The 11,383-nt window shown below is 37.8% G+C and overlaps 1 protein-coding gene across 1 annotated transcript in view; it reads left to right on the top strand.

Moving 5' to 3' along the window:
- The first annotated feature begins 3,027 nt into the window (after positions 1-3,027).
- The window catches only part of nhsl1b (NHS-like 1b), a 130,643-nt gene continuing 122,287 nt past the window's right edge, over positions 3,028-11,383 (top strand). Inside the window, exon 1 of the mRNA XM_079830988.1 lies at positions 3,028-3,440. Coding sequence (XP_079687114.1) covers positions 3,119-3,440 — 322 coding nt within the window. The 5' untranslated portion in view covers positions 3,028-3,118. The remainder of the gene's footprint in view (positions 3,441-11,383) is intronic.

Raw genomic sequence — 11,383 nt, 5'->3', positions numbered from 1 at the left:
GTTTTGCATACTCAGACGATGTGTTGCAAAATGCCCATTCACTGAATATTGAGAGTTTGTGCAAAACCCGGTGTAAAACGTATTGCTAGAATGTTGCAACACAAATGTGCCATTTTAATTAATTTTGAAAAATAAATCCCCCTCACTTCTAAAAGCAGCTAACATACACACCATTTGCTTTATATATACACTGATCCAGAGGTGGGCAAAGGACACAACTCCATTACTTGAGTAAAAGTATTTGGCTACTGGTCAAATATTACTCTGTTACAAGTGAAAGTTGTAAAAACCAATGTAACGGAGGCCAGCTAGTAGTCGCTGTGCGAGTAAACCTCACTCCTCTGATCTCAAGAGACACTCTAGCGACTGATGCTAGAGGTTGCAGCCTTTAGCCTCTTTGTTAGAGCGTCCGACTCTCATGCCGGCGGACCTGGGTTCAAGTGAACAGGATGGGTTACACCAATGCATTATTTTATTGCTTTTGCAATGTATGAATGCACGCTGTGCCATCATGGTGGTTTTTAAGCCAGTCAGTGATGCTCCATCCGACATGCTAGCATACGACCACATTGAACTCATCACTTGTTTAAAAGCGCTTTACAAAGCTGCTCTCACTTTAAGGCTGAATGCACGAATCCAATACACTGATACACAGCTGATATTCTCCCAGCTGTTTACGCTCACTTAAGACAATCAACTGTGTTAACTTAAATACTCGCCACAACTGACATTTTGACATAATTTGCCACCAAGGAACCGTGTTCCATTTTGCCATCAACTGGTCCTCAGTGTTCAAAAAATGCTGGAAAATCATTTAACTTCATGACACGTGACTCTATTAGAGTGATTACTGATAGGCTGTCAGGAAAATTACTTTCGACTTTGTGGGCTTTGATAGAAACGTAGTGGAGTGAAAAGTACGAAAATTGTCTTTCAAATGTAGTGAAGTTAAATAATACTAAAGTAAAGTACAGATACTCAAAAAGTTTACTTAAGTACATAACTCAAGTAAATTTACTTCATTACTGTCCACCTCTGCACCAATCAGGCATAACATTATGACCACCTTCCTAATATTATGTTTATCTCCCTTTTGCTGCCAAAATAGCTCTGACCCATCGAGGCTTAGACTCCACTAGACCCCTGAAGGTGTGCTGTGGTATCTGGCACCAAGATGTTAGCAGCACATCCTTTAAGTCCTGTAAGTGGCGAGGTGGGGCCTCCATGGATAGGAAGTTGTTTGTTCAGCACAAGTTGCAGTTTTGGAGATACTCTGACCCAGTCGTCTAGCCATCACAATTTGGCCCTTGTCAAACTCCCTTAAATCCTTACGCTTGGCCATTTTTCCTGGTTCTAACACATCAACGTTGAGGACAAAATGTTCACTTGCTGCCTAATATATCCCACCCACTAACAGGTGCTGTGATGAAGAGATAATCAGTGTTATAATGTTATGCCTGATCGGTGTATATATAAAATGTATACTGCACTTAATATGCTTTTTTTATTGTATCGTGTCCATTGTAACTCCATCACACAATTTTTCGATTAATTTTTGGGTCCTATTTATTTTTTGTTGTCTGACTGAGGAATAATTCAATATATGGAGTAAGATTTGTGGACTTTTAAACAGCATACTACACTTGCAACCACAAGATGGCACTATAGTGTAAGTATGAAACATGGTCATTTCAAAGCACCAACTTTTGCTCTTTTCACAAGAAAAATAGACAGGTAATTCATAGGCTATTTATTATTTTTTTATTTACTTTTTATAGATTGGGAAATAGTAGTTATAAACCATTTCTAAAATAAATATTGTGTTAATTATACTGTAAGATTAACAAAGATACTTGTTCTGACTTTTTTATTAACAGAAACCAGAAGTAGCCTACAAATTTATTAAAGTAATTCATTCAGAAGTTTCCAGAACAACTGTAAATAAAAGTACGATTGAACTGTACTGCTGAACTACTCTAAATAACATAAATAACAGACTTGCCACAGGAAATAAGTCGTCTGTTTACATCTTGATATTTATACGCTTTTATTTTATTGTATTTATTATAACTTATTTTATTTTTGTATTTAATTTTAGAGTCATCTTTTAAATCGTACCAAAATTATTATTTTCTTTGAACACTATGCATTATAACTTAATTCACATGAGGAGAATTTATAAATCTGATGTTCATCTCGACTTTTAAAAGTGTTTTTACAGGTAACAATTTATTTTACAGTGTCCTTATTTACACATGTTACATGTACTTATTAATAAATAACTATAAATTATGTATAATTACATGCAACTAACCCTAAACCAAACCCTGACCCTGCCCCAACCCATAGTAACTACATAGTTAATTATAATTACTCATTAAATGTATTAATTAAATGTAAAAAATGTATAATTATACTGCAACACGGACACTTTAAAATAAAGTGTAACCCAGATTTTTATAAAAAGGCTATTGAAATGTTTCTTATGTAATAGGCTATGTAAAATTAAAAAGTATTTTGACCCCCAACAATTTGTTTTGACATCCATTGAGAGGTAAAATAAATAAATATTGTATTTAAAATATAAATACTAATAAAAACAAGCATTACTCAGCATAAATTAAAATGTCCTAGATTAAGTATTTACTGTGTTTTAGGAATGTAACCGGTTAAGGCACATTCAAGAAAAATGTCAGAAAATGCAATAAAGAGTCTCGAAGTCCGTGATAATCGGAGTATCCATCCCGGGTTTTCCAAGCAGCGGACGCTAAAGGCAGGTAACCACCATAGACAGTAAAAGTAACCACTCCCTCACAGCGCAGTGGATTCGCCGATCCAGTTCCAGTTGCTACAGGTGGTGAGGAAGCCTTTTCCTTGTTTTCCATATACTTTCTATTCACTTTTCGTCTCGACTCACTGCTTTCAAAAAGCATGTTCCCCGTTGCTCCCGAACACCATCGGCAACGTCCCGGACTGCTTCTGCATCTTTCAAAAAATTATGGCGGGACCTTTTGTGAACAAACCTTCTTCTCGCGGCAACTTCTGGGACACAGTGTTTGGATTTTAGGTCGCCTCAGCCTCAACCCGATGTTCATCTCAAATTTAAACAGGGTTTAAAATGCCGTTCCCCGAAAGAACCGTTGAGCCTCAGCTGGTGAGCAGGTTGAGAGGGAATGATGTCTCCGAGAGAAGCTTCGTGACTCCGGACGGTCGTAGAGTTCGCAAACCTGTTTTGTTTTCTGATTTGGAAGAAGTTTGTTGTCATTCGCTCACCAGCATCCTGCTTCAACTGTCCGATCTATCGCGTCATGCCAGTGACATTTTCCTGGGAATTGAGACTCAGGCTGTGGTGATTTCGCAAAGGACATCGAGGATTCAAGTGCGTTTGGAGAGATTGCAGCTCACCGCGCGCAAGTTTGATCCCAAAACGATTCAAATACGTAAGTTTAGAGGTTCAGTCATGTATTTGTTTCCTACTTTAATGGTTGGTAAGACCTTTATGAACAAGTCAGTAACAAACATATAGGACATCAGTTAATAAACATAAACTTGATCCATTTCATATAACTTACAGTACATATTTTATGATTTCTTAAGCAATGACCCAAAGAATGCTTGTTAATGACTTATTTATGAAAGTTTTAGGCTGTTACGTGATTTTGAAGGAAACGCATCTAATAGTGTCACCCATTGAATGGCAAATGTCAGTTTGAAAGACTGTAAGTTACTCTAAATGAACTATGGATTGGGTCTGCAAGACAAAAGGCGAGTGTGAATGTTATGAGACAAGCACATGGCGTTTTGTTGGTGTAATGATTTGAGGTGAAGAGAATGCAGTTTCCCTTAAGGGCCGAAGTCCTGTCAAACGTGATAGATCTACTTTAACGTACCATCTGCGCCCACCGACACCCCAACAGCAGCAAACCCCCTAAAGACACCCCACCTTCTTAAAGGAGTAGTTAACGTGAAAAAAAAAAACTCACCCCCGAGCCATCCTAAGTGTATATGACTTTCTTCTCTCTGATGAACATAATCAGAGTTATATTAATAATATCAGGACGCTTTCAAGCTTTATAATGGCAGTGATAGGACTTTTGTGAGTTTGAAGCCCACTAAAGGGCCTCCATCCATCATAAACGTACTCCACACAGCTCTGGGGGGTTAATAAAGGCCTTCTGAAGCGAATTGATGGGGTTTTGTAAGAAAAATATCCATATTTAAAACTTTATAAAGTAAAATATCTAGCTTCTGACAGACCGCCTTCCGTATTCAACTTACAGAAAAAGTGTAAAAACTGGCACGACGTGTCACTAGAACGTAGCGTAAGTGTTTTGAACTGCGTGAGGTGTTACATTTTCACTAGATAAGACCCTATTCCTCAGCTGGGATCATGCAGAGACCTTTGAAGCCCTTCGAAAATGTATTGGACCTTCAACATTTTGGTTGCCATTGAAGTCCATTGTGTGGAGAAAAATCCGGAAATGTTTTCCTTAAAAAACTTTATTTATTTTCGACTGAAGAAAGAAACACATGAACATCTTGGATGGCATGGGGGTGAGTAAATTATCAGGGAAATTTTCATTTTGAAGTGAACTAATCCTTTAATATAACTCTGATTGTATTCGTCTGAAAGAAGAATGTCATATACACCTAGGATGGCTTGAGGGTGAGTAAATCATGGGCTAATTTTAAAGTGAACTACTCCTTTAAGAGTGCATGTGTATATATACGCACCCTTATGAAGAAGACTGGAATAGTGGCTGCTGAAAATTCAGCTTTGCCAACGCAGGAATAAATGACATTTTAAAAATATATTAAAGTAGAGAACAGTTATTTTAAATGTTAATAATATTTCACAATATTACTGTTTTAATTTTATTTTAGCCTTGGCGAGCGTAAGAGACTTCTTTCAAAAACATAAATCTTACTGAATCCAAACTTTCGAACTCTAGTGCAAATGCATGAAGATGTGCAGTATGAGCAAACTGGCCATTTTTTGTATAAAACTTAAGTTATATAACAGCTTTTTTTAAAAGGTGACCATAGATTTATATAATTTAGAACTTAGAATAGATTGCATATTTCTTCTCTGCTAATTAAAATGGCTTCAAACAAAGCCATCAGAGCATGTTAGCTGAGTGAACACAATTTCCCCTCTGCTGATGCTCAGACCTTCTAAAAAGCCTTCTCGCTGGTAAGAGAAGCCCTACTTAGAGCGCTCCTTGGATTGAGAGAAAGTGATGACCCTCCCCACTCCGCTTACACTTTGCACTGCTTAATGCTTACACACTGATACAAACAGTAAAACATACTCTTATACTAAGCAGTCTTTGGATCGGATAATGTGTACTGTAAACTGGTATGTTACCATCCACTGCCTTCTAAAAGAGGGTTGTTAACTGATACTGCTAATGACATGAGTCATCTGTGAAGGTGAATAAAGGTTTCCACAGGGAGAGCTCTTATGTGGATGTCCTGGCCTTCAGAGGATTGCTAATAATGATCAATTCAACAATAGCATGTCACTTCAGTCAGACAGGCAGGATGCATGACTCACTGTGGTGCTCAGTACTGGAATTGACTAGACGGTCTCATGACAATTCATAAGTATTTTACGAATTGTTTGTGGATTCTTATGAATGCATACAATCTCATTCTTACATTTTTGTAAGATCAGCTCACAACCCCTTATGGTTAGAGTTAGAGTTAGACCTTAATGGGGATGTTTTACCTATAAATCGTGTTTTCACACAAGTCAGAACGAAGCGTGCCGCACGAGTCCTGAAAAGTGAAGGCAAAGCGTCTCTATCGCCCCCAGGTGATTGGTCCCAGTATAGCTCATAAACCCCGCCCTCTCTGTGTAATGTAATGGAGAAATGGGACGTGGGACAAACTAAACAATCAAATTACTTAAAGGGGCTATATGCAACTTTTTCCCCAAAATAAACGTAACAATAGCCTTTTTATTTTACCATTTATGACTCAAACATCTCCTGATGAGCATACTGACACCTTGTCCGCTCACAGTGGGTGCACCTATTAGCCTGTATCCTATTTTTCCTATTTTCTGGCGGGTCGTTTTTTTCCCGCGCTGTCTGCGGATGTGACGTCACCACCGCTGCGAGAGCGAGCAGAAAATAAGAGCAGTTCTGTTTTTTGGCCACAGGTGTCAGTCGCGAGTTTAAATTTCAGAAAAACGCATATAGCCCCTTTAAAACAATTTTTTTTTAAGATGGTTTCTGTCATTTTAAGTAGTTTCTATTAGGGGTGGGGGAAAATTTTGATTCTTAGATGCATGGCGATGCGGACGTGGACGATTCTGAATCGATTCACAAATTTCAAAAAATCGATTTTCTAAATGTTGATAGAGTAATGTTGACGGAACGCAAAAGACGCAACTCTGAAGCGCGCGCTCGGACCGCCCTGTGGCGTCAGCGTGCACATAACAGAGGCGCGTGATAACTGAGCGACATCAGACCGGCACCCTCTGCATTAAAAGCTAGCGGAAGCACATTGGCTTCTATAAGTCGAAGGGGAAAATAACCTGGACAAGAGCCTATACACTATATGCAACTTGTGTCAAACTAAACTAAAATATTTTAGAAACACGCAAAACCATATCACACATTTCCAACGTTTGGCTGAACCGGTAACGTTAGACGCTGCCAACCAGAGGACCACAAACTCAATCGCTAATTTGATGGTCAAGGATTTGCGTCCGTATTCTCTGCAGATATTAATTTAGTGTTCAGATGTTCGTTGCATAAAATATTTTTTTATTGTGGGATACTTTATTTGTGTATAAGAGCAGCTGTATGTTACTAGTTATTCAGCATTTGCTGAAGTCCACAAGCATTACTTTTGTATGAGAGCTGCTGGTATACAGAATTCTATATTTTTTTTGTATAAAAGCTGTGATTTTGGTACAGCAACATTTTTATTTTATTTTTATGTCTGAAGGATTATATTATTCATTGCACATAACAGGAGGGTATTGCTCATTACTTTATGTTAGTATTAATTTACAAGTTTGCTGCTACACGTTTCCTGTTGGTTCTTCGAATGTTGGGACATATTCTGGCAAATGTAACCTTTCTGTAACACTTCTATTTGTTTTATTAATACAAAATATTGGAAGTAAATTCATTATGGGTCATTACAAATACTTTGCTTTAAAATTACCAATAGAGAAAAAAGAAAATCTGTATAGAGAAAAAGATGCATCGATAATCGTTTTATAATCGCATCGCAGCCCTCTGAATCGTAATCGAATCGAATCGTGAGGTGCCTAGAGATTCCCACCCCTAGTTTCTATCATGCTAATGTAAGTTCAAGTGTTTTTTTTAAATGTGTTTGGTTTTAGTTAGTTGATGCTATAAAAACGGGGGGTGTGACATCATGATTGACAGCTGTGATTGACAGCTTCTTTGAGCGAAGTTGTCACTGAGGCACCAACAAACTTTTTTCGGGATTATCAGGAGATAGCTTCAGCTTTAATTTCTACTTTTCCATAACTATTTCACACTGACATCATGAGTCGTTCTGCAGTAAACTGTACTAACAGATTCTGTGGGAGGGTTTTGATATTGTGGCTCTACTTCCTGCTTTCTACTGCGCAGACTCCGGTCCCAAAGCAGCGCAAGATTCAGCATCATATTCGGACATTGCCGGCTTCACTTTTCTTAAGTGGAAGATAGTGAAGGAGCGTCGTCAATATCAGAACACATACATATATATGATATCACAATTTTGTAGTGTCATACTTCTTGCGAGTTTGAGAAGTTGTGTGTGAGAATTGGAAGTTGCAGACTGTCACCACACCCATGTTGGGTTGAATGTTTTCTGTGGAAAGATGAGGGGTTTTTATTTTTAAAATACGGAATCGTGATCATACACCTGGTCGTCATATACACTCCAGGTATAGGAAAGAGAAAGATTGCATTAGAAAGTCTTGTTTTCTGCACCTCAGTTTGTTTATAATACCATATATGGTTAACCAGAATTGATTCTTTTTTTTGTTACTTGTGCTTTAATGTCTTGTTTATCCTGATAATGGTTTAAGGCAGGAGGAAGTTTGACTTTGGCTCATTTACTACTGTTTGTCAATGCTTAACCATACCCGGACACTGTTATTCAATTTAATTTATTTATTTGTAAAGCATTTAAAATCAACCTTGGCTGACCGAAGTGCTCTACATAAAAAAGAGAGGCAAGATCGTTGCAGGCGAGATTGTGGGACAGACAGGAGATGATCATTTCTAAGTGATCTGGATGGGTTGTGTTGTGAGTAACAATTAAAGGTATTTATTTAGAGGCTAGATTGTTGAGAGCTTTGTAAACAAATAATAGAATTTCAAAATCAATTCGGTATCGCACTGGCGGCCAGTGCAGAGCGTAAAATTGGTGTGATATGATCTCATTTGCGACTTCCTGCGAGCAGACGGGCAGCTGCGTTTTGCACCATTTGGAGGCTAGAGATGGAGGAAAGAGTTAACCTGACATACAATGAATTACAGTTATCCAATCATGTTGAAATGGATACGTGAATAATAGTTTCCAAAGCTATCCCTGCTTTAAAAGGTTTTGACTTACCTGGCTAACCGGCCTTGAAGATGGTAAAAGCTAACGGCGGTAATTTGTCTAATTTAAGACTACTATCTTGGTAAAATCCTAAATCTTTAACGTCAGAGGTAAGGTACGGCATGAGGGTGCCAAGATCGATAGAGTTTTCATCAGAGTGCTCTTTTGGCTCAAATTGGATAATTTAGTGAGCCTTAGGGCTGTCAACGAATATTCTAAATTCGAATATATATTCGAATAGTTTTTAAAAAACGAATTTCGAAGGTGAAAATTAATATTCGAATAAATAAAAAAATGTGGGGGGAAAAACGCCCGCGGTAGTAGAGGCGTGGCTGTCTGCTTTGCGAGTGGGCGCTAGCGCCTGAAGCCTTGTTTACTATGGCCTGTCTCCGCAGCGCGAGCCTCCGCTGACTGCGCGCGCTCCTCCCGAAACGGACGAGGTGTTTATACTTGACGCGCTCGCCGTTGTGCTTTTCTTTGAAACGACAGATGGCGACTCGGAGTAATTGATCTATAAACTATCAGGAAAAGCGTCGAGAAGAAGTGGGCTAATGTACACAGGTGACGATATTCATTTTAGCACACTTCACCGAAAACCACACCACAAAAGAATCATGTAAAACAGATCAAAATAAACCTTGATATTACTTGTGACATGAGAACAAAATGTATGTAGAAATGTAACGTTAACTTATACAACTCAATTTATGATATCTAAATGTTTCCTAATTTCACTAAACACTTTAGTGAGTTTTCACTTAGTTTCGTGAACTTTTCTTTAATAAACGGGCTTTTTTATGCTTTTGTAGGCTCGTTTTGTAAATATAAGCAACTAATTTGTATGTGCAAACTGGACCACCCTTACTTTGCATCGCCCGCCACAAGCTCTCTGTCTGCAACACGCGAGGCCATAACGGAGAAATTAATTTTGTTCATTTGTAAGGACGTGAGAGCGATCAGTGTCGTGGATGGGGCGGCTTCAGGGAGTTCTGTCAAGCAATGGAGCCGAGGTACTGACTGAATAGATATTGCATGAATGAAGGATAAATGCACGGCTTCCACTGGTTTGATTATTTTCCGTTTCATGTCAAGGAAAAGTTCCATGTTTAGCACAGCACAGCTCGCTCGGAGCGTTCAATAATATGCTGTAAAACTTATATTAATATTTGTTTCAATCACTGAATGAAGCCTGCTATATTTGGGACAAGAGTCGCGACCTTAAATTGCTTGCACAAAACTCTTGATCAGCCTCAAAATGTGTGTGTTCATTTAAGCCGTTATGAGCAGAGAGCGTGAGGGCGAGAGAGTGAGGTCTGCGGTCTTTAGCCATTAGTTGATTTACTTGTTTTTGTGTAGGTAATACGTTGTCAAATATGTTTAAACTTAAATAGACTACCTATATAAGTAGTTGTCTCTTTGTATTCATTTGTCCTGTTATTGACGTAATGCGCGTCATTGATAAAATGCGCAACCAGATGTTCGAATAGTTCGAATATTCGTGCTTTTTTTAGAGGGAATATTCGAACGTCATTTTTGAGCAATTTTGACAGCCCTAGTGAGCCTCAATTTGAGTTTGTGAAGACAGGCTTCCAATCTCTTATATGCAGAATTATGTTTGTGTTTTATAGGTATGCAGAGTTGGTTGGATGTCATCTGCATAGCAGTGATACCACACCTAAAATGTACTCATATTTATCCCAAATGTAGCATGTATGAGGAAAATAGTTGGGGTGCTAATGCTACATAGACTCTAGGATGATAAAGGCCTGGAACAGACCTAAATCCTTATTTGAGCAATTCATATTTTAAATGAAGGACATTATGTATGTGTGTGTGCGTGTGTGTTTTGTGTGGTTAAAGGTCACACTATGTGTTTGTGTATAGCTTAAAGATGTTAGGTCAAGGTCAGCTACTGTTGGTCTTAAAGGGAAAACACCTGATGAATAGTCCGGCTGGTCATCCTAAGTTCCTTCATTTTTCCAGACTGCATTTTAAGTTACTTTGCAAAACCTACATGATTTTTTTTTACATAAAAATAAGTCATTTAGTATCAGGGCTGAATGCTAAGGATTTGTGTGGTTCAAACACACCACCAGTGGTTACATTTTTCTTGCCCTGCCTCAAATGTTACTTCAAAAGTAACAAATAACTAAATAAATAATTGTATTTATTTATTGTTTTTTGACCCATGTAACCTTAATAAATAAGGTTATGACACCAAAAATAAATTTCAAATATTGTTAAAGACAAGTAAACAGTTGGTAAAACAATAAAAAAAAAAAATCAAAGTATGAGGAATGGCACAAATAAATACAAAAGAACAAACATACAGATTTAATAAACAGCACACTTCAGGTTTTTCAGGTAGGTCTATAGTAGTTTTCATGTACAGAAATTGAATAAAGTTATCAAATATAAAATGACACTGCATATTCTTTACTGTATAAATTAAATATATATGAATCCTTATTAAAGTTCCAAAGGTTATTCAGTCAAGAGTAGTGAATGATTCTTTTCTTTGTCCTTTGTTGTTTGATTAACATTAAAAACACAGGCGGCAGCCGGTTTATTAGGCTGCTGTAGGGCTTGGCGATATGGCCAAAAAAAGTCCATATTATATGATATCGATATTCATGATTTTCATTTATGAATCATCTTTCCGTTTATTTGATGGTAGTCTTTCTCAAATGAAAGTTGAAAGGCATGTGAAGAGTTCATGTCCTCATATATTGAGAGCGCAAATGCTGAAGTCACTCTGAACGTCACGTGTGCAAGTTTGTGTATCAGATGAAATTCATTCATT

Source organism: Gobio gobio (genome assembly GCF_949357685.1).
Source record: "Gobio gobio genome assembly, chromosome: 12".
Taxonomy (NCBI): Eukaryota; Metazoa; Chordata; class Actinopteri; order Cypriniformes; family Gobionidae; genus Gobio; species Gobio gobio.
This window is presented reverse-complemented; position numbering and strand designations above follow the sequence as displayed.